Source organism: Mastigoproctus giganteus, chromosome 3, assembly GCF_048544385.1.
Source record: "Mastigoproctus giganteus isolate SK-2022 chromosome 3, ASM4854438v1, whole genome shotgun sequence".
NCBI classification, from domain to species: domain Eukaryota; kingdom Metazoa; phylum Arthropoda; class Arachnida; order Uropygi; family Thelyphonidae; genus Mastigoproctus; species Mastigoproctus giganteus.
The window spans coordinates 104,586,219-104,611,172 of record NC_143577.1 but is presented as its reverse complement, the minus strand read 5'-3'; the positions used below and the strand labels follow the sequence as shown (position 1 = coordinate 104,611,172).

Sequence of the window (24,954 nt, the reverse complement as noted above, 5' to 3'; positions counted from 1 at the left end):
ACATTAAACCTGATATTCCATCATCAGTATAATTTATAAATACAGAAAACAACAATGGACCCAACACTGAACCCCGAGGGACTCCACTAGTAACATTAGTCCACGATGAGCAGTGTCCATTGATTATCACTCTCTGTCTTCTCCCCATCAACCATCCCTTTATTCATAGCAGCAATTTGCCTTCAATTTGTGCAGCAGTCTTCCATATGCAATAGTATCAAAAGCCTTTCTAAGATCCAAATATATAATATCAAAGTTATTCCCTGCATCCAATTCTTTTATGACTGCATCATAGTATCCAATTAAATTGGTCAGGCAAGACTTTCCCTTAACAAAACCATGCTGTGTCCGAGCTATAACTGAAGTCTTGTCTAGATGATCCTGCAGTGCTTCTTTAACCAGTGCCTTCATTAATTTTCCTGGAACAGGTCTATAATTACTTGTGTCAGCCTTTGATCCTCCTCTGTGAATTGGGATCACATTTGCACATCTCCAGTCTATGGGTACCTCCCCTGAGTCCAAAGAAGCTCTCATAATTATGGCTAAAGATTTGCTTACTTCCTTTGCTGCCTCCTTTAATATAACTGGATAGATCCCATCCACCCCGGATGCATTTTTTATGTTTATCTTCAACAATTTCTTCTCCACTTTCTTCTCAGTTATTACAAAATGCCAGAGTTTAATTCACCTCTGGCATTCCCCCTCCCTGAATATCTCCTCATGTGTGAATGTAGATGCAAAATACTCATTTAGTTTTTTAGCCACCTGTGCAGGATCATCAACAGTTGAACCATCAATATCTAGTGGACAAATCTGATTCATCTCTTTCGTTCTAGAGTTTACATAGGTAAAGAACTCTTTTTGTTGTTTTTCTTTGCATCCATTGCCAAAGATTTCTCATAATCTGCCTTTGCCAACCTAATCTCCTTTATGACTTGGTTACAGACCAGCTTATATCTATCATAGGCTACGATGCCACCCATTAGTTTATATGTATTCCATGCATTTTTCTTCTCTGCCATATGTCTCATTAGTTCATCTCACATCCATTTAGGCCTAAACCTTGAACAATATTTCTTAGTTGGTATGTTAAGTCTAGTAGCTTCCAAGATAAATTCTTTGAATGCTTCCCATTTGGAATTTGCTGTTGCTGAATAACATCATCAGTTGGTCCCACTGTATAGAATTTAAATACCGTTTCAGACCATCATAGTCGCCTTTACGAAAGCAAAAACCCTTCCCTTTACCCCTGATGGCAGTTACCTCTTTGAGTAAATCCCACTTGAGCACACTGTGATCATTGCCACCTAGTGGTTCCTTTATCTGCAGATTTTTAATGCATGAATAATCACTACTGATAATCAGATCAAGAGTATTACTCCCTCTAGTTGCCTCCCGAACATGCGGATGTAGAAAACAATCATCCAATAAATCCACAAAAGCCTTCCTAGTGTGACCCACAAATTCCAATCAATATCTGGGAAATTAAAATCTTCCATTATAAGATGCTCTGATTTACTGGCCCACTCTATTTCCCTGTACAGTTTCTTATTATACTCATCAGAGTCATTAGGCCTATAGCACACTCCTACTTTCAATTTTGATCTCCCAATGCTTATGTCACACCAAACTGACTCGACACTGCACTGTCCAGTGATGTCGACTGGCTTCACTTCCTTGGATTTTATATGTTACTTAACTAATAGCATAATCCCTCTCCTCCCTTTCTATTCTGTCTATCCTTTCTGTACACATTGTACTCCCCAAATTCCAGTTCTGCATTCCTTATATCTGTGTGACACCGCGTCTCTGATATCCCACAATATCTGCCTTTGATGTTTTGAGCAATACCTCAAATTCATCAAATTTATTTACCAAACTCCTAGCATTGGTGTACATTCAAGTATACATGCACCTGTTCCTATTTTTAGCTACCCTAACACAACCCATATGTTTACTTGTACCGCAATGACTTCCTGCAGTCTCTGAAATACCCTGCATCTTGTTTTCCAGGCTGCTGCTCATTCCAATAGAGAAACAGTGCAAGAATCACTTTCACCTCTGCCAGTGGTATTAGTCCTTGTATCCCCCCCAAGCTAGCACTTTTCCGACCCACCTAACACTGCCTCGATAGCATCAGCTAACATTCTTGCACCCTTTCTATTTAAGAGTATCCCATCCCTGTAGAAGCAGTCTCTCCTATTAATAAGTGCAGACCAGGCTGAAAAAAAATTCCACCCCTTGAGCCTTGCACAATCTTTCCAGGGCCGAATTGATCGGCAAGGCTCTCATCATATGCTCCCTCCTATCATGGCTGGGCAGAATTGCAGACACTCTCAATTTCAACCCTAATTCATGGCTTTTTTTTCAACAGTGACCCGTACTTGTTAAATAACTGCCGGTCTCCTACTCTTAATATCATTAGTGCCAACGTGTACAACTATATCACCTTTTGTGCCCTTAAAAGATGAAATCCGCTCTACAATGTCATCAACCTTTGCCCCTTGCAGACATACCCTGGTCCTGTTCCACCTATCCTTTTTACAAAGAATGTTCCCCATTTCCCTGCCAATAGAGTCACCAACAACTACTAGTTCCTTGGGGGTTGCCGCTGTGTTGTGTGATTACCAAGTGCACGCTCTGGCATTGATGTGGGCAGCTGAGAGCTTGATGGGCCCCTCAGTTTAGATCCTTCGAGGGCATCCACCCTGTCCTTCAAGCTCTCATGTAGGACCATAACAACGCTGAGTTGTCACATGATTTCCTTACATCGCGCACACACAAAAACATCCCCCATGGCAATATTATGTCTCGTACCCGATTGCTCCACAAACATCAAGCAAACAGTGCATTTTATAAGGCTGTGATTCAGAGGGCAACTGCTCCCCTCAGTTCTCCCCTGAGCCAAAGCACTCCCATTAGCTCGAGTCTTTTGTTTTGCTGCTCTAGTCTGAGTTATTTCAATTTAATTTCAATATAATCTCAATTTCAGTACAAAATTATAACCCTAAACTTGTATTCCAACACAGTTATAACACTATATATATCTATATATATTTTTCAGTATTGAGTATTATCTACAAGTTCCGTTTATATAACTTCCGTATCAAGTTATGTAATTAATTATGTTACGTTTGTAAAATCTAAGTCATTATATGTATTTAGTTAAAAAGTACAATTTAATTGACAATGAAGTTTAACAAGATTAATAGATTTTACTGATTAATTGACAATATTATATAACATACTGTACTATACTAAGCTAATGCTATCTATTTCGTGATATAACGTATCGTATAACAATGGCGGCAAGTTACAAATGGTAAATCTACGGGCACTTAAATATTAATTAACTTCCAAAATCTCGCTGTCTCAATTCAGAATAAACCAAGGATCTTGACTAGGTCTATAAGCTACTTATAGAAAATAATTTAATATAACAATTGGCAATAAAGCGGCTAAATATGGTTAAAAAACTTCTCGTTCAGCTGAGCTGCAAAACTTGTAACACATGGATTGGATACACTTACCGATACTAAGTAATAATCTACAAAATCTCTATCTAAGTTTAACTTTAAACTAAGTGTTGTAACTAGGAATATAAAGCTACTCTAGAAAATAAGTTAATATGCTAATTTAAGCTAATAAAACAGAAAAATCTTCTATTTCCAGGAGCAGTAAAAACTTTGCCTGCACAAGGAATAATTTGTTAGTAATGTGTGCACAATCATTGTTATTCTCTTAATATCTGTGATAAAAGTGAAGCAAAGAAAAAGATATGACAGTCTTTTTCTCTACACCCTTAGCCAAAGACTTCTCATCTACCTTGGTATACTACCTCTCTGAGCATTCACCTAATTATAGATTAATTTTTACGTTACTGTAGAATTTTGGTCCTTCTGACCAGTTATAATCATAAATGTCTAATTCCATTATAATTGCCTTTGCAAAATCAAAATCCTTTCCCTTAATAGTAGTTATTTCTTCAAATAAATCCCACATGAATACATGTGATCAGTGCTGCATAGGGGTGCCTTCACCACAAAATTCTTAATATATAATGAATTACTATTGAAAACCAAATAAAGAATATTGCTTTCTCTTGTAGCCCCTCTAACTTGATATAAAAAAGCGGACATCTAGCAAAGGTAGATAATGGGACAAAAGTAGATTACCATTGTAGAGCAGATATCTTTTAGGGGTGTGAAAGGTGGTATTGTTTTACACATTGGCACTAATGATATTAAGAATAGCAGACCTGAGGGCTTACTTAACAAGTACATTGTTGTGAAAGAGTGAGTTAGGATTAAATTTGAAACTGTCTGCAATTCTTCCCAGGCTGCCTTGAGAGACTGTGCAAAGCTTATGGGGTAGAATATTTCTCAGTGTGGTCTGTGCTTGTTAACAGGAGACTGTTTTTACAGGGATGGGATGCACTTAAATAGGAGGAGTGTAAGAATATTTCCTGATGCTATTGAGGAAATGTTTTGTGTGTTGGAAAACTACTAGTGTTCAGGAGGGGCGAAATACACAGACTAATAGAGTCTGTGCCTGGATACACAAACTAATATATTTCCAGCAGCCTGGAAAGCAAAGTGTCAGGGGATTTCAAGCACTGCTGTAGGTCACCATGGAAAATTAAATACAGTAAAAGTAATGGGTAACTAAGAGTAAGAATGGTTGCATGTATACTTGCATGTACAGTAATGCTAGGAGCATAGTAAATAAATTTTATGTATTTGAAGTACTGATTAAGTCATCAAGTGGCAAAATCATAGGTATATCGGAAATGTGGTGTCACTCAGACACAGTGGATGCAGAATTTGAATGTGTGGAGTGCAATGGGTACAGAAAAGGTAGCGGGGTGTGGGTATGCTTAACTTAACATTTAATATCCTTAACTTAACATTCTCTTAGTTAAGGATATTAAATCTAAGGTAGTGCATCCAGCTGACATGGATGACCAGTGCAGTGTACATGTTGAATCAGTTTAGTGTGACATAAAAGTACTGGGAAAACAAAATGAGAATAGGCCTTATTACTGTTGTGAGTTGGTCACTTGCACACTAGCAAGACTTCTGTGGATTTATTGGATGAGAAATTAACATGCTACTGTTTTCTACAGCAGCAGCAGCATGTTAGAAAGACAACCAGAGGAAGCAGTAGTCTTGATCTGATTATCAATAGCAAATTCATCATGCATTAAGAATCTGTAGGAAAAAGATGTTCTGGTTAGAGCAGTGTACTGATGTGGGATTTAATACTGCCAGAAAGAACTACTGTCAAGGATAAAGGGAAGGGAAGGGATGGGATCTATCCAGTTATATTAAAGGAGGCAGCAAAGTAAGCAAAGGTTTGAGAGCATCCTTGGACTCAGGGGAGGCCCCACGGATTGAAGATGTATCCCCAATTCACAAAGGAGGATCATAGAGGATCAAAAGAGAAATTTTGATAAACTGTATTCACAGAATTTGAATTCATGGAGTGAAATGCTTAAATAGCACTCCTAAAATAAACTTAGATTGCAAAATATTTATGGTATTAAAAAACAATGAATGCTTCTATTCAATAATATTATAATGAATACTGCATATTTGCTTTATAATTTCAATTATTTATTAAAAAATGCTATAAAAAATTAAGCTTACCTTTGCAAAATCAAAGTGTGGTTCATAATGTCCACAATTCCATAATTAACAACCTGCAACTCTTCTGTGGTGGAAGCAGTAAGACATGTCAGATCTTCAATTCTCTGACTAATCTTAGCCACAATATCATCATCCTCATTTTTTAACTATGCACTACAATTGCAAATAGAATATAAACAAAGTCTACAATTTGAATTCTGTTTTGTAAAAGAGAATGTCTATCAGTAAATTTATTTCATATGGAACAGTGATTATTCTTCCATATCAACTGTAGAAAAACAGTTGATCTGGAAGAATTAGTTTCAGCCAGTGCAGCAAAAGCCTCTGGTTTCCTTGAACTATATGGCTATTACCTTAACCACTTGACCACCCTGGCTGGGTAGCTGAGTGGTTAAGGTGCTGGACCCTGCCAAGGTGATGGTCTTATGGCAGTTAAAAGTTGATAGAAATTTGTTAAAAGTTGATAGAAATGTGTTAAAAGTTGACTACAGATATTACTATTAACATAATATGAAAAAACAGTTTGTTTATTGTTAAAATATAAGTATAAAAAAGTATAAAATATAAGTGTAAAAAGTATAAGTATTAAAATTGTGTAAATGAACATGATTATATAAATAAAAGTCAATAAGAGCATTTATATATGTATAACCCATACACAGAAAATGGTAGCTTTCAGAAAGTTTATTTCCAGTATCTTTGACTTCAGTTGAACTAAATTTACAAACTACACAGATTGTACTTCCTGGTACACTTTCCCAGGAAAGTGTACCAGGAAGGGAAACTAGATATAAAGCTTTATTCCCATTGTCCAATATTTTTTTTTCACTAGAATATTTTTTTCACTAGAAGTTCAAAACTTATAAAAGCAGGACCAAACCACTTATATTTTTATATTTCTCTAGTTTGTGATAAAACTGAATAGCACAATACTCAGTTTTGCCTATTTTACTATCACACAAAAAAACAGTTTTTACAAAATAACTGTGGCTGAATCCATGTTACTACAGGCAAGCCACTGAATGCAATTGATGCTCTGTATATCCAAAACCACGTAGTGAGGAAGAGTCTGCTAAATGACTAATACAATGTATCTACTTGACACTATTTTCTGCCAATCATTCAAAGAGATCAGGGTTTGCTTTCTGTGAGTGGCAGTTGGAGGAATTTCTGAAGTCCCCAAAACATAGGGGTTTTTCTATGTAAGTTGCTCCAGATTTTTCAGGTAGCACAACATGAAAATCAGCCTGTGACCACCCACACATAAGCTCCAGTACTGTTCAAATAATCATTTGAATCTTTGTGTGACTGGTGCTATCATACAAGTTTCAGAATTTTATAACTGTACCCTATATATAATTAATACAATCACCGGACTATACAATACTTACATAATTTAACCAAGTGGCAATTTGGTTTCCAGTTCCTAGACTTTTAAAAGCATTTGTTTCTTCTTTCTGCAATTACAAAATTACAATTTAAATTGATAATATGTAATTTCATTAAGATTATCATATGCATAATGGTTAATTATTTGAATATGATATATTTCCATGAGAATGTATTTTTATAATAACATTTGCGAACCACTTAATATATTTCTAAGAAGTTAATTTGGTTTCCTTACAAACATTTGCTGTTTTTGACTATATTATCTTTATAAAACTTCTGTTCTTTCAGCATCCATGTTATACTGTTTATCCCCACACTTTTCCTGGGATCTTGGGGGGGGGGGGGGCAGTACAATGGTATGATCTTTGCCTATTTACTGAAGTTAACTTTATTTTATTTTAGTATTATTTAATTGCCTAAACTATACAGAAACTTGTCTTATTTCTGTGAGCTGACAAATATCCTGATGGAATGGTCAAATTTGAAGCTGGACTCCCTCAGACACAGTGCAAAGTGTGTTAGTTGTCTGATGGCACCAGGGGTTTCCCCCCATCTCTGTGTTGTGTACTCTGTTTGTGTAGCACAGAACTCTGTGAAGGTCAGAGATTTAAAAAGTGTGTGGGGGGGGAGTGGAAGGATGTGTAGTGTTGTCCCTCAGACACAGTGGAATTCATGCCACATGTACAAACTGTAATTCAGATAAAAGGTGACTCTACTAGTAAAGGTTTCTAATTTTTTAGCAATTGGGTATATTTTCTGGACTTTTCAGAAAATAAAAGACATTTTAGACAAACAATAAATGATCTGAACTCTGAGTAATCTTCCATTCTCAAATTTAACAGCATCTAAACTTGTTTATGCCATATCTTTGCTCTCTTACAGCCAATTCTTAAATACACAGGTACTGAAGAATAGAAAACATTTTCAAGAGTGCGACCCTACATTCTTATATTTCTTTCTTTGTCATATAAGACAATCAATCAGAAGCATTAGTTTTTGCTTTGATCTTAAGTTACTTCATCCAACTTTCTCTCTGCCGACCGGGCTAGCTGGGTGGGTAAAATGCCTGTCTGGCAACCCAAAGGTTGCAGGTTCAATTCCCACCTCGGGCTTGGATCAAAGTACTGCAGAAACCTTGGGAGGTGCATTATGGCCACAGAAGCCTATGCGCCAACAACTACCAAAAAAAAAAAAAAAAACCTTTCTCTATGGAAGCTAGATTCTTCATATTTGATAAATTCCTCTAAAACCCTCTTCCAGTTGAAAACTACTGCACAAGAAAAAGGTTTCTAATTTTGCCGTAAAAGTCAAAATTAGAAACTTTAGTTTGCAAGCTCCTTTACAAATTTAGAGAAAGTTGGTTCCCCCCCCCCCCCCTTCTCCAATCATCTCATGTGGCTTGTTTACCAATTTTTGACAGTGTTTCAAGCCTTTCAGAAGATGGTTTTTTCCCACTCTAGATTGTCTTGTGTTTAATTTGAATCAGAACAAGGTAAGGATGAATGGGAGGAAGTAATCTTGTGAAGCCTGAAATTTTCTTTTCTATAAATGAATAAATTTATCCATGGTTTATGGATAATGAGACCATTTAAAACCAATACACCACAAAAAATAGTTCAGTATCTATGTAAAATTTCAGGTGTACTTAAATTACTGAAACCATGTGACAAAACAATGAAAACTCCAGCTGTGCAAAGGAAAAGTTCCCCACAGATCACCTCGCAGGTGCCTAGTCTCCAGACACTGTAATTTGCAAGATTTAAGCCTTTCTTCGTAAGAGCAACCCTTTGTTCCAACCTAACCAATACTAAATAATAACTTACAAAATCTCTATCGAAGTTAAAAATTAAACTAAGTATCGTAACTGGGAATATAAAGCTACTCTAGAAAATAAATTAATATGCCAATTTAAGTCAATAAAACAGCAATAGTTAATAAATAGTTGGCTCATTCATAGGCTCCGTCAGTCAGCAAGGCATGCTATCTGTGGAGACTAACTTGTTCATCTTCAGTCCAGATTGCTAAGATGCACACGCGCATACGAAAATGCATATGCACACATACAAAAATGAATATCCGCACGCAAAAATAGATGTGTACGTGAAAATAGACGTGCACGCACATACGAAAATGCACATGTGCACATACAAAAATGAATATACAAAAAATGCAATACACATTTTTGCATATGCGTATCTATTATATTGATATATTTGCGAAAATAGATATGCTCATGCGCATATTAATGATTCATCTCTAACAGAGTCTCTCCACTCGCTTTCTCATAGACGCACTGTTTCTGCTGCATGCCTCTTCTACAGATACTTCCATGGGCACTGTTCTTCTGAATTGGCTTCTATAATTCCCGCTCTCTCTTTCAAAACAGTCCGAACACGTGCCGCCACCAGCCAACATCCATTTACTGTCCAACTTCAAACCCACAGAACCAACTTTTCATCTTCCTCATTTATTCATTCAACTGCCGTTTTTAGAAGAGAGAGAGAGAGAGAGAGAGAGAGAGAGAGCCTTACTTAGATACTCAGGACGATCCATTACAACTGTATGGTGTCCTTTGTCAGGGGATAGAATGACGATGCAATTGTCGTTCCTGATAGAATTAAGGAAGGGCAGCATGTTGGCAATGGTTGAGATTAGGGGCAGTGGGGCAGACACGCTGAAGAATTGAAGCTGTCTTGAAGCGAATTTCATTCGCAGTATATTTGGAGAGACGGGTCAAAGATGCCTCTATCCCCATAGCAAATTGTGTGATTGGAGGTCTACATGGTAGAATAGCAAACTTCATACCAAAGGTGAGGAGTTTGGTCTGGTTGGTCATCAGATAAGTGCTTGCTGCTGAGGTTTAAGACAGTGAGAATTGTCTGCTGTGGGATCCTTGTGGGTGTTGAAAGTATGAACCTCTTGGATTAGGCCAACAAACTTATGCTGCTGGTACGAGTGGTAAATATCAGATTCGCAGATAGCCTGGGAACAAAGAGTGTGAATCGGGTTTGAAAAGGTTAATGGAGAAACCAAACCTCTGAGTTCCTGGATAAGTTTGGACTTGTCGGTGGCTCTCTGCAGCTGTAAGTGTAATAGCCAATCCATACTCCCAAGGTTCAAAGGCCAAAGTTGAAACAGGCATGCTTCATTTGGACATGGTTGAATGGTGCCTTATAATGGAAGTCTTTAGGTATAATGTAATGTGTGAAGCGGAGGTGTTGTTTGTTTAGAGCTATCAAGATGAAGGTTTTCTGCAGTTCCACTGTAACACTACGTATAAGGGCCATGACTCGAGCAAATGAAATTAAAGAGGCCTGTGGTACCGGGTTCGATATATGAGAAACAAATTCAGTGCAACTGGAAGAATAGTAACTGGGAACAGTAAATGTTTGTTATATTATTCAAAGGTTAATAAACCTTTGTTTTGAAAATTTTTTTCTGTTGAAAAATATTTTTGAAATTTATTTAGAAAATATATACTTTGTATAAATAAATGTTTGAGATGCAGTTGCAATCAAACTGCAATATATAGAAAATATTATCCACCAGGAATAACAATAAACCTTTTAGCTTTACAGTAATTTTAATGAATAAATTTTTTCATTATTAACCAAATTATTACTAGCAGTAATGCATTCCATTCAGTATTTCTAAGTATTAATCATAATAATCACTTTATTTAACCAGATGGTTTTACAAAACATACATTACATTTCTAACAACTATTATTAGTATTAAATTAATAATAAATTCTAATAAAGATGAAGCCAAATAGACCAAGAAACAGATTGACATTTAAGGTGCAATCATCTGGTAAATATCCAGCACCAAATTCAGATTATAGCTGCAATTTAAAAAAAAAAAAACAAGAATGATAAAGCCTGTCATATCTCCAGCACAAAAAAAACTGACAACTTAAAAAGAGAAAGTATGACTGAAATTTATGAATTTATACAGAAATGGCATTAATACTGTAAAAGTTTATTAGAGCATTGCACCAACTCCACCAGTTATGGGGCACCTTGAAGAATGAAACATAGCATAAAATCTTGAAAAAATAGTATCATACTTAGATTTATGACAACTAATAAACTTCACTATACCCAAGATATAGGCTCCCCCGACAATTTTTGAACCTAATCCCTTAACAGGAGGGTGGCCACCAGCTGCTCCTTATTTTGGTAGCCCTTGTTTAGTGTGCACCTCATACACCTGGTAAGAACATCCATGGTTACATGTCCAGAATCTCAACAAATAACGACCAATCAACTTCTGCATGCATTGATCTGCATGTGGCATGTATTGCACAAAAGATATATTCCAAGGGCAAAAAAACAGAAAAACTCAACCTCAAGTGGTGGAGGAATATCTTGAAACCGAAGATATCCAAAGACTGGCCAGCTCAATCAGCATACTAAATCCAGTTGAACGTGTGGGGTACCCATGGGCGTCACATTGCATTCTGACACCCAACTCTTTGGTCACTTGGTGAGCTAAGGTCTGCACTGGTGGAAGAATGGGATTTTTTGCCACAAAATCTTATAGACACCTTTATTTTTAGCATGGTTCACCATTGTCAGCCCTGTTTATCCATACTGATGACATGTGACCATATTTTCGAGCATCTTGTATCGACTTCTGTAATGTGACCTTTTTGATAATTCTTATAACTGCTATAAATGTTCATTTTTCTTATCCGAAGTTTCTTGCTGTCTGCTCATTTCATTATTATTCTATGATACGCCACCATACCAAAAATATTTCCTGCTGCATCACAAGCTACATAATGTTTTTTTGTATCCTGTTAATTTGCTCAAGTAGTGTAGTACCACATTAAAGCGAAAACTCATAAAGCGGGAATTTATTTCCCACAGAAAATGTTAAAAATGTTAGTAAAGAAATTAATTATTTATATCATACAGATGTTAAAGAATGTTTATTCTTCATCATCATCGACTAAATGCACACTTGTTAATGGTTCGTCGCTTGTTGATGGTTCTTTAACAGTCATTCAGGTTACATGTTTGCTTACGATCTCATATTTTGGTATTGTGATATCAAGCGTGATATTGCAATGTTGCAGATTTTTGATGTAAAGATCTTCAAGAAACTCTTCTTTTTGGATAAGGCCTCTGTGTAATAAATAATTAGGGCTGAGTCAAATTTTTTTTTGGGAGTGATGTGAAGATTCCTACATTCAACAAATCTGGTAACAGAGCAGTCTTTGTTGTATCAATCTCAGAATGAGTTTCTGTTATAAGTCTCATAACTTTTATTTTAATGTCCTTCAAAAATTTCATTTCATTGCCTTGGTCATTTCTGATTTAACATCTTGGCATGTAGCCGGATCACCTGCCTTTAAAATAATAATGTTCTATTCACCAGAGCCAATGCAGCAAACTTACATGTGACAAAAGTTGGAAAGTACCCCACTATCCACAAATTCAGGTCAAGGTTAATAATAAGTCAAGGTAGTAGAATCAAGAGCAGCAGGAAAAGAAACATGATTTTCTGTTTCTTCAGACTTTCAGTATGAAGCTTTACATTTTCTAAGGAGCAGAGTGTCTTTAAAGTATTCTTAAGTCCATACCAATACCAAGGAATATTTTTGCCATACACTTAGTCATACTATTAGAGTCTGTAAATAGATATTCCCAGATCTGCCTAGCTAGATCTGAAGACATCTTAGGTAAAAAATTCACAAAGGGCAGGACCTTTTTGATTGCTTTTCTTTCAGAAGTGGTGGGATCAGCATCTCATTAAGATGCTTTTTATGTTTGTTTGTTATTTTGGTTTTTAGGAGCATTAGCAACTAAGGTCATATTGCTCTGGGGATATGCGGTGGTCATTCCCTGACCTTACCACATTCTCCGTGTTTGGTGGGCACAGGCTCGAACCCCAGTCTAATCAAGAAGCGTGTGCTACGCACTGCTGCTCCTGCCTATTAAGATGCAGTTGATTGTCACATGAAAGTATCATTAGTGTGATAATCAGTACTTGTAGAACCATTAAGTTAGTGTTGGATAGCAGAAGGAAGTTATCAGTTGAAGTATCACCAGTAGAGTCTGAAGCAGTATCACAGACAGATGGAGAATGTGCAAACAAGACACGGGTGTCAGCACAGGTAACTCAATTTCAGAAGACCAAATGGTTGTGCTTTAGGAGAAGCAGAACTGTTGTCAGAAAAAACAACACAAGATGTAACATTATTATCAGAGCCAGAAGTTAAAAACTAAATTGTTATGGTGTGAGTTTATGAAACAACACTCATAGAACATAGTCACTGTGGGCACTATAAGATACTGTTACATTTAAACAAATTGCTGTCAGTAAAAAAAAATCCTAAATAATAATTTGAGAAAAAAAAATTTAAGCAACATTACATTTAATTAAACGAAATAGGCCAGATGATACTGTCTGCGGTTATTCTATTATTACACATTATTTTTACTGCTTGTTTGAATGGATTACATGATTTGTTGAACTGAAGAAAAAATTCATGCCTTTTGCCATACCTGTTATATGGAGGAGCAAAAAGACCACAATGGTGATTGTTACTTTTGTATTGTGAATATAACTGGATTCTTACAAAAAATAAGCACGACTGTTTATCCAGACCTGGATTCCGTGATTAGACCAATCATGATGACATTTGTATGGAACACACAAAGACATCCATGTTCCATTCCAGAAAGTCCAGTTTGGACTAGATCCTTTAGTAGACAAAATAAAATGTGATAAAGTTACAGTTGGCAGAGACCTTAAAAATTCACCCAATCCTGAGTACATATACAACAAAGAGCCAGTGGAGCTGAAAAATTTTACCCAAGATAAAAAAAAAAAAAAAAATGCCTATCTCATTGGAGATGTCTCTCCAAACACAAAGAATGTCAGTGTCCCACTGTTCAAAAAATAAACTTGTTTTTGACAACATTCTTTACGGTAAAATGGTCTGCCCTGCTGCTGGAGTCAATGAATTTTTTATGACTTGTCAAATTACATCTGAATGGTGCTTCTTCCTCATGGCAAAATTTGAATGCTGTTCCCTTAAATATTGAAACTTAAAGCCATCCATTACCCACTCTGTTCATCCAAGTTATCTCAACTTGGATGAACAAAGACTACTGAAAGTAATTCAATACAATACTCATCAGTAGAATATCTAAGGTGATCTCAGAGTCATTGGTATGTTAATAGACATGCAAGGAAGGTTCAAAAAATAGTTGTTTCCTATGCCTTTGGGGCAACCATTCTACAGCAGGACTGTTACATCAGAAATGACTGGCCTTGAAGAAGCACATATCCTAGTAGATAATGTGATTCTTTGAGGCTAGTCATAGAATATGAAAGTGTGCAGTATATTCCATTAGTGGATCCAGTGAAAATTTCCTTTCTACACCTCTATGTTAAACTTTTCCTAATCAAAGAATTGTTTTGAAGAAGAATTTTATTAAAGCAATGGGTAAGGAATTAATAAGAAAGAAAAAAAAAAAAGCCTTACAAAATTGTTACTTGTGCAATGTTTGTGGAACTTTCTGGAATGGGACATGGATGTCTTTGTGTGTTCCATACAAGGAGAGTAAAGAAATTAGTCACAACTCTATTCATTATCATTATTAGCCATATGGTGCGAGGAAGCCTGAGGCTTTTGCTGCACCAGGCAAAAAAAAAAAATTTTCTGAGTTACCCTGAGAGAGAGAGAGAGAGAGAGAGAGAGAGAGAGAGAGAGATGATATCCAGCTCAGGACCCTGGGTGTTCCAAGCCAGATGTGAGCCCCTTCCTGGTGACTCTCATCAGGGGCAAACACATTTTGCAGAAATACACCAGGATGTGTCTGCTAAGGTAGATGACAATGTACAGAATCTTCTACTTTCAGTATATTGATAGTGAGAGTAGGAGATCTGAGGAATTACTTGCCAGTGTTGGGAAGGGGTTGCAAGTTGGGATTGGGGGTCTGAAAGTGTATGCAATTTGGCATTGGAGAGACTTTGAGGGGCTCATGGGGTAAAATTCTTTGCAGCATGGTTTGTGCTTGTTAACAGGAGAGACTGTTTTTACAGAGATGGAATGCACTTGAGTGGACGGGGTGCAGCAGTTTTTGCTGATGCTATCGACGCTGTGTTGGGTGGATCGGGAAATCTGCTAGCTTTGGGGATGCACAGCAGGGTCTTTCTTCAGTGTTCAGTGAAGACCCTGCTGTGGGTCTTCACTGAACAGTCAGATACATGGGCTGTGTTGGGGTGGCTGAGAGTGAGAGGAGGAGGAGTGGAATTTGGTCGGTCTTTTAGTTTCAGTTTTCAGTTTTGTTCAGTGTCGTGTGAAGTGCACAGTGTCTTCTCGTAAACATTTAACTTTAAAAAGATAAAGTCGAACTCATTAATGCATATGATCGGCAAAAAAGTAGTGTTCGCAATCTCCCTGCAAAATTCAAAATCGGGAAGACACAGGTAAGCGACATCCTAAAGAAAAAAAATGAACTGCTCAGACAATTTTGGCAACACGGAAATGATCAGGTTAAAAAATCATTGGACTTCAAATTGACAATGTTACGTATGAGTGGTTTTGTCGCGCACGTGCTATAAAAATTCCCATTAATGGGCCTATTTTATTAGGGAAAAGGCTTTGGAGGTTGCGAAATCTATGGGAGTAAATGAGTTCAAAGCTTCTGTGGGATGGCTAGACAAGTTCAAAACTCGGCATAAAATTTCTTGGAAAACTGTAAGTGGTGAAGGTGGATCTGTTGATACTGGGGTTGTAACAGAGTGGACCATCAAATTGGAAGATTTATGTCGTGATTTTGAAGCTAAGGATATTTACAACTGTGACGAAACAGGGTTGTTTTTTAAAGCTCTTCCTGAAAAAACAATGAGGCTAAAAAACGAAAAGTGCCAGTGTGGAAAAATTTCTAAGGAACGCTTGACTGTACTATTGTGTACAAATATGCTGGGAGACTTTGAACAACCTCTTGTTATAGGAAAACCACAAAATCCTCGTTGTTTCAAGGGCATAAAGTTGAATCTTTTGAATGTTGACTGGAAGTCTAATAAAAAAGCGTGGATGACACGAGATATCATGAGCGAATGGATGTCACGTTAACCAAAACATGATTTGTCAAAACAGAAAAATTATTCTTTTCGTGGATAATGCTGTATCTCACCCGCACATTGAATTGTCGAACATTCAAATCGTTTTTCTGCCACCAAACACAACTGCAGAGTGTCAGCCCTTGGATCAAGGGATAATAAAAAATTTTAAACTTCACTACAGAAAATGTGTTTTAAGACATCTCATTGCAAACATGAACGATGTAACATGTGTGAGTGATCTTGCAAAGAAAATCAGCATCCTAGATGCGATTCAGCGGATTTCCTCTTCAGTAAACGCAATTAGAAAACAAACTGTCAAGAACTGTTTTGTAAAGTCTGTCTTCTCAAATGCAAAAATTGAAGTTGTGAATTGAAGATGTGGAGCACCAAGAAGAACAAAAACTTCAACATCTATTGATAATGTACGATACTTCAGCTACAAGTCTCAGGTGGTAGATGACTTTCATCAACCGGTGAAATACCACCACTTTGCTTATTGGTGGCTTGAAGTGGTGAAACCCATGTTTAGTCTCTAGAGCAAAGTTTCTGGTACCCCCTCCCCCCATACTTCTCCTTCAACCCATGCATGGTACTAAGTACTATAGGTTTTGATACCTTTCATGTTTGGGGGTTTCATAAAAAAAAAGTGACCCTGGCTACAAAGATATAGACTCGAACCTCACTACAGAAGATGGTGCTCTAGATATCAACGACATTATCATCGATATTGTTGAAGAAGTTCCTCATGAGGATGAAGAAATGGAAGGAGGTCATTCTGTCAAAGAACATATTAACGTCAAACCACCGATGAATATGGAAGAAGCGCTCATACAAATCAGTCGTCTAAAAATGTTTTTCACCACTGAAGAAGATACCGAAGGACTTTTGATGGTTTCTTCACTCCAAACAAATGTTGAAAACAAAATTATAAGCCGGAAGAATGTGCAGAAGAAAATAAGTGATTACTGTATGTATTTTTCTTGAGATAAAGTCATAATATGTATAGCACAATTCTATGTATATTATTTACAAAAATATTACAAAAAGAGACTGCTTCTACAGGGATGGGATACTCTTAAATAGAAAGGGTGCAAGAATATTTGCTGATTCTATCGAGGCAGTGTTAGATGGGTCAGAAAACTGCTAGGTTGGGGGGGGGGTACAAGGACTAATAGATTAACAGTAGCCACTGGCAGAGGTGAAAGTGATTTTTGCACTGCTTCTATTGGAATGAGCAGCAGCCTGGAAAACAAGATGCAGGGTATTTCAGAGACTGCTGGGAGTCATTGTGTTACAAGTAAACACATGGGTTGTGCTAGGGTAGCTAAGAATAGAAACAGGTGCATGTATACTTGCGTATACACCAATGCTAGGAGTTTGGTAAATAAATTTTATGAATTTGAGTTATTGCTCAAAACATCAAAGGTAGATTTTGTTGAGATATCAGAGATGTGGTGTCACACAGATATAAGGAATGCAGAACTGGAATTTGGGGAGTACAATGTGTACAGGAAGGATAACCTTTAAGCAGTCTCACCCCTCATTGCCCCACTGACTTATTTGTTATTCTCCGACAAGTAGGGAAGATGAAATCGGATTACATTTCTGGCTTTGCAGACTTGATAGCTGGGTCTTATTGACATTTTTTTTTTTTTTTTTTTTTTTATGTAAACCCCAAACATGAGAGGTATTGGAACCTATAGTACTTAGTACCTTGCTTGGGTTGACATTGGATTGACATTTGTTGACATTGGACTTGAACTTCTGTAGACTGTAAATTTCAGGAAATACGTATGAAGAAGGTTGTTCCAGAAAACGGCAGTTGAATGAATAAATGAGGAAGATGAAAAGTTGGTTCTGTGAGTTTGAAGTTGGATGTTGGCGGCACGTGTTCAGACTGTTTTGAAAGAAAGAGCGGGAATAATAGAAGCCAATTGAGAAGAACAGTGCCCGTGGAAGTATCTGTAGAAGTGGCATGCAGCAGAAACAGTACGTCTATGAGACAGCGAGTGGAGAGACTCTGTTAGAGATGAATCATTAATTAACTAACTGCCCTTTTCTGAATGGAATCAAGTAGCCTGAGAGAGGTTTTGGGGGCACCACACCAGATGTGGGAACAATATTCCATGGCAGGGCAGATTTGCAATTTATACAGAGAGCAGCTGTTTGGAAGAAAAGTAACGCCGAGAGCGAAAGAGAACACGAAGTTTTTTAGATGCCGAAGAAGCAATATTTGTAATGTGCTTGTGCCAAGAGAGATTAGAAATCAGGGTAATCCCCAATAGAGATATATCATTTTCCCTAGAAATCGGAGTGTAATTAGAGATAAGCTTAGGAGCAGAAGAATCCTTTTTGCGAGATTTAAGACAAGACTGAGTTTTAGAAGGGTTGAAATCAACTAAGTTGTCTTTGCCCCATTGGAGAATTACCTGAAGATCGGCATTTAAGGAATTGAAGCTGATTGAGCAAGACAAGGTTTCTCAAAATGGAAAGTGGAATGCAATGTGCTATCATCGGCAAAACTATGGATAGGATTTCCAGTCAATGGAAGAAGGTCATTAATATACAAGAGGAAAAGAGGGTGGGGGGGGAAGAACTGCAACTTGGGGGACACTGGCATTAGTGGAGAAGTTAGAAGACAGAGAGCTATCTACCATCACCCTCAGTGAGCGATCAGAGAGAAAACTGGATAACCAATTACTAAACACAGTTGGCAAACCATAAGATGGAAACTTGTTTAGAAGACCTTTATGCCAAACACGATCGAAAGCCTTTGAGATGTCAAGAGCAACTACTTGTGCTTCACCGAACCTTTCCATTGAATTAGTCCATAAATGGGTAACATAAGCCAGAATATCACCAGTGGATCGACACTGACGGAATCCATACTGATGGAAGATCAGTATGGAATCAGATGGAAGGTTTCTAGGTAGTTTCAGAGTTGGCGAGAGTATTTTAATTGATTTCTCCATTACTTTTGAAAGAATAAAGGTAATTGCAATGGGACGATAATTGGATGGGAGAGATTTGTCACCCTTTTAAGGAACTGGCTGGATATGAGAAAATTTCCAAGCAGAAGGAAAAACACCTTTGGATTAAGAAAGTGAAAAAAGGTGACAAAGAACAGGAGTAAGTTCAAGAGCACAGGTTTTGAGAACAAGTGGAGAAATACCATCGGGACCTGGAGCTTTCTTAGCATCGATATCCGTGAGAATCCTTCTGACATCCTTTTGACGGAAGACCACAGGAGGCATTGAAAGGAGCATGTTGGGAATGGTAGGAGGTGTTTTACCAAGATCATTAATACATGATTTGGAAGAAAAATGGGATGATAGTGGGTCAGCTTTATCCTTGGCTGAAGTGACAACAGAACCTTCTGGTTTGGACAGAGGTGGGAGCTGAGATGGGCAAAAGTTGCGGCCAATAGCTTTGGCAAGAGACCAGAATGTTCGGCTACCATTGGTGCAAGAAGCAAGTTTTCTACTCTTAGCTTGTTCAAACTCTAGTTTGGACTGATTAATAACTGCTTTACAATTGTTGCGAGCTTTGGTGTAGGCAGAAAATGAAACTGAAGAATTAAAAACAAGCCAATTACGATATGCAACATTCTTCTCTTGAACAGTCTTTATCTAAACCTTGGAAAACCAATGTTTAGATAAAGGACGAGATTTTAAAGTGGAGTGTAGGATAAAGGATTCCATTCTTGCAAGAAATTTCACTGACACGATCTGAGCAAACGTTGACATCAGAAGTTTTGAAACAGTAATCCGACCAAGGAAAAGAAGAAAAGAAGTCTCGCAGGTCATCCCATTTTGCATTCTTGTAATGCCAAACAACACGAAGTTGGGAATAGCCATGAGATAAAGGTTCCATTGGAGAAGAGACAATCACCAAGTTGTGATCTGAAGTGCCTAAAGAACCTCTCACTTCGACCATGTACTTAGAAGGGTTGTTTGTGAGAAAAAGAGCAAGTGTATTGGCTGTATGATTAGGATTGTCCGATATTCTTGTAGGTAAATGAACATCTGTGCATGGTAATTAGTAATTTCAAAAGCCTCAGCATCTTGACCAGCTCTGTCGGTGTGACTAGAAAACGGAAGCCAGCTGGAGTTGTGAATATTGATATCACCAAGGAAAATTACATCACTGTTAGGAAGGTTGGACTGCAGAAAGTCAAGCTACAAAGAGAGGAAGTCAAAGAGCTCAGAGTGATTAATGGAGTTGGGAGAATGGTAGAGACAACAGATGAATTTGAAACAATGAGGTAGAGAGATTTTAAGCTAGAGAAGATCAAAGAGAGGAGATTCCAAATTGCCAAGTCTCTGACAGGGAATATCAGAACAGACACATGCACGAGTACCACCTTTGAGGCGAAAGGAATCATACAGCGAATAATTTGGGCATCTGAGATGAGCAGTAGTTGAATCAACCGATAACTGAGATTCTGTCAGAAAAAGTATATGGGGTTTGGCAGACTGCAAGTGGAAATGGACGTAGTTGAGATTAGAATTGAGACCACGTATATTTGTGAAATGAATTAGGAAGTGCTTGGGAAGTTTAGATCTTTTCGCAGATAAGCTTGCTCTATTAGTTTGACAATTCATGGTGTATTCAATAGTAAGAAAAAGTGGGTGGGACATGCTGTATGAAGTAATGAAATTTTTGGATATGGCATACACATGGTAAGAATATACCCAGATCCTTGACATAACATGGCCTCGACAGTGCTCCCCGCATATACCCTACTCGGACTCCCTCCAGTCACTATCTGGCAGAGTAGAGGTAGCAAGATTATACACTAGCTGATCCGGAAGCCTCCTAGAGAGTTGCCAATAGGTTCGGTCCAGTGTACTAACTAGCGGCCGGCCTGCGAACGGCGTTTTAGAGCTGTACCCTCGAAATGTAAGAAATATTGAATCTTACCACAATGTTCATCATAGCCTCAAAAGTCATCAATCATACTGCATGATGGAAGAGATAGGGAAGGGTTGACTGGAACTTAGCTCTAGAGACTATACTTGTGTTCCACCACTTCAAGCATCCAATAAGCAAAGTGGTAGTATTTCACCAGTTGATGAGAGTCATCTACCACCTAGTACTGCCTGGTAACAGAGGGGCGGCATACCTTCATGTGGGGTGGGCGCCACACGTCGACCCCTTCTTACGTTGGTTCACATCTGGGTGGTCACCCACCATGTAGTTGTGCATGGAGGTTATACCCAGGATTACTACCAGTAATCATGGCGGTTACACCCAGGATTACTAACAGTCCCACCATTGTGAAGGTACAAGCAGAGGATTTGGCTGTCACTGACTGTCCGGACTTCGTCGAATTTGGGTTCACTTGACTTGAGTGTCTCCCGAATATCAGTTCCATCAGCATTTTAGACTCCCAGGTAGCAAGTACAGCTTGTCTGTCATATCTGAGAGAATGTCTGTGACAACCTCAAGGACCATTTCTCTATGTCATAGAGTTATAAGGGGAAATGTAATTACCATTCAGTTCTGAGGCAGATGTGATCATTCTATATTATTTAAATTTCGTTTTTCTGATTCTTACCTGGAATGTGTGTCACTTAATGCTTGTATTATGTAGTACAATGTTTAACCACTTAATAGCTGAATTTTTTTATTAAGAAAATGTTCCAACGGCTGTCCCACTTTTTTTTTTGTTTATTGGTTGTTTGTTTACTTTTTAAATTTTGTTTGGCTTATGATGTTGTCGTCTGTGTCTGTCTGTCTCCTCCCTAATATTACAGTTTATTCAAATTGAAACAAAATTGATTACATACAGCTTCTCTCCCCGTCAGGGTATTCAGGACCCTGATGGATTTTTGCTTCACCTGTATAACCCATTTGTTTACATCCTGATCCAAATTGGATTTGTTATACTGTGGGGGGAATGCACCTTGACATAGTGGTACACTCTTTGTCCCTACCCCCATGCAAAGTATTTTAATCCACCATTTTGAAATAAGATGGTCACCGCTCAACATCTGAGTCTGCATCACAATCCCAGTGAAATTACCATTCAACCATTAAAATGTTTCTTCTCTATTAAGTGCCACCACCTATAACCTAAGATTAAACAATTTTAAGATATGAAAGTAGTATTTAAGATTTACTTTAACAAATTTATTTGACATTAAATGTAGCTTTTAAATGTGTATAAAAAAATTACCATAATTAAGGAATTTCTGTGTTTCTGCTCTCTGGGAACAACACTCATTACAAGTTGTAAACTATTGCTCAAATTTCGGTGTTTTAATTTGCACATTTTGTGTGAAAGTTGAGGATTGCGTGTATATGTAATGTTATGTAGTCCAAAAATGAGCATGATTATAATAGCATTAATATTTTATAGGGCCCTGAACATTCAAGTGCTCGTCCAGAACGTTTTCTTCAGTTGTGCAGTGAAGAGCCATATGTTCTACCAGTGAGTAAATTTCAGTGGTTTAGATAAATACTTCACCAAACTAGCAATCTATATTTTCTAAAAACTGTAAATAATATTATTATTATTATGCTTTTTTTTTTTTTTAGAATTATTTCATGAATTCTTCTCTTAAAAGTAATTTACTTAATTTTTTTTATCCTGGTTGTAAATTGCCACCAGTTTGGAAAAGTTCACTTTTCCAAACTGTTTCTTTTCTTTTTTTTTTTTTTTTTTTTTTTTACCACCCCAAAATAACCTCCTCACTTGGTGTGATTCAGTTAAAAACAGAGCTAGAAAGGGAACTGTGTGGTTATAAGGGTAGATATGAAGTTCTGAACAATGTAAACAGGAAGTAAACAGGCCAAGAAAGTCCATGTTTTTTTGTTGATTTATCAAACAGTAGGCTGTAGAGATTTGGAGAGCATAATCCCTCTGTATAAGGCAATTGTAAACACACACTTGGAATACTGTTTCCAAATAATGAGACCTCATTTTAAAAAAAAAAAAAAGGCATTGAGCTTCTTGAATGGGTCCAAAGATGTGCAACCCATATAGCGAGATCAGGCAAAAGAATGAGCATATAAAGAAATGCTTACATTATGTGGGTTTTAAAGCTTTGGCGGCCAGACACCTTGGAGAGGACCAGATTGAGGTGTATAAAGCTCAGAGGGAATGCCAGAAATAAATGAAAACAATTTTCAGTGTTTTAATGGATTCCAAAACTAGGGGCAATTAATACAAATTAAGAAGGGGTTTAGACTGGATTGTAAGAAGTTTTCCTTTTAGCCAGCACATTGTTGATTACTACATGAAATTGCCTCCATAGGTTGAGTGTGACAGTTTGAAAAAATTCAGATTATTCAGTCTGAATTTATTTTTGAGTAGTTATCTGAATAGTTACCCACATGAGAAGTCTAATTTGTCTAGTTAATTATCTACTTATCTATATATATCTTTTATTTTTATATCTCCGTTTATATTTTTATTATGTTTGATTTATTTATGATTTTTATTTTATTATGGTTTAATTATTTTTTTTAAATTCTTTTTTATTTAATTTTTTTTTATCATTTATTGGCCAGTGCAACAATTTTTTATTTATTTATTTATTGGGCAGTGTCTGTGGCTTCCTTGTACTATAAGCTAATGCTAATATTTTTAAACAGGTGGCAGAAGGCAATTTTATTGGGACAAAAATTTTTCTTGAGGAATATTACATCATTTATTAATTTGAAGCCTAACATGGTTTACCCCTCCCAAAGAATTCTATTTATAAAAATTGATAATAATTATGCTATGCTCTTTCATCCCAATAAAATCATTTATTCAAAAATATGTTATAGTACATTCAGAATCTTCATTAAAAACTATTTATTTTAGGGAATTACTCTGCATTCAGATAATTTTTTTCATTGCCAACAGATATCAATAATTAATATTTAAGCATGCCTAAATTAAATAAGACAGCCCTTTCTCTCATTGTACATTGCTTTCACTCTGAGATGGAGTGATTGAGGATAAACATAACCGCGTGTCAGTTGTTTTAACAGAAGATAAATTATTGGAAGTTGAAGTACGTTTAAGATTTTGACAATCTCTGTTGAAGTTTCAAAAATAATGTGAACCGTTGTTGTGCAGAAATGTGCATTGAGCCAAAAAGTTGAAGTTGCATCCTTTCAAGAGTTCAGGTTGTGCAAAAGTATATAAAAAAATCTAGATAAAGGTAGAGCAGCATACTCGAACCAGTTTTCCCATTTCTTTTGAACAAAGATAAATCATCCACTTCATTCATGCTGTTGAACATGTTCTTTGTTTGATTGCATTTGCATCAAATACGCTAAAAACAGTGAATGCACATCTGTGACCTTCCACTTCCAGCACATTCTATAACAGTTTAAATTAAATGCATATTAGTATTTATTTTTTATTTCAAATTGGGTTGCATTTTAATTGGATCACCGTTGTAATAGATGGTACAGGAATTAATTGCTGAATCACTGCAATCACTTCTTGATCTGTTCAATAGACTCTAACTGGAAGATACATTCCCTAAACAATGGCATCATGCTACAGTCCTTGCCTTCCTTAAACCCAACAAATCCTATTTACTATTGATCTATCTATAGTAAATGGGATTTTTTGGGAAAAATGGGAAAATTTTCAATCTGCCGAATTGTGCAGAATGTAAATTCTGCATAATTCGGCATTCGACAAAACAGATCAACACTAGATTACTAGTGAGACTAGAGAATTCCATTTGTAATGCATTCCTTAGATCGGAACACCATGTAATGGTTTGCTTTGACATCAGTAAGGCCTATGACTCCACACGGAAGTATGGAATACTCCGCGAATTACATCGCCACAGACTTCAGGGGCACCTCCCAGTTT

General features: G+C 37.0%; 1 protein-coding gene across 2 annotated transcripts in view; it reads left to right on the top strand.

Annotated features, from left to right (window-relative positions):
- The window catches only part of LOC150088199 (2-oxoglutarate dehydrogenase complex component E1-like), a 497,346-nt gene that overhangs the window by 358,724 nt on the left and 113,668 nt on the right, over positions 1-24,954 (top strand). For both annotated transcript variants that reach the window (XM_090370615.1, XM_090370616.1), the window contains exon 17: positions 22,492-22,563. In XM_090370615.1, the coding sequence (XP_090226741.1) occupies positions 22,492-22,563 (72 nt within the window). The remainder of the gene's footprint in view (positions 1-22,491; positions 22,564-24,954) is intronic.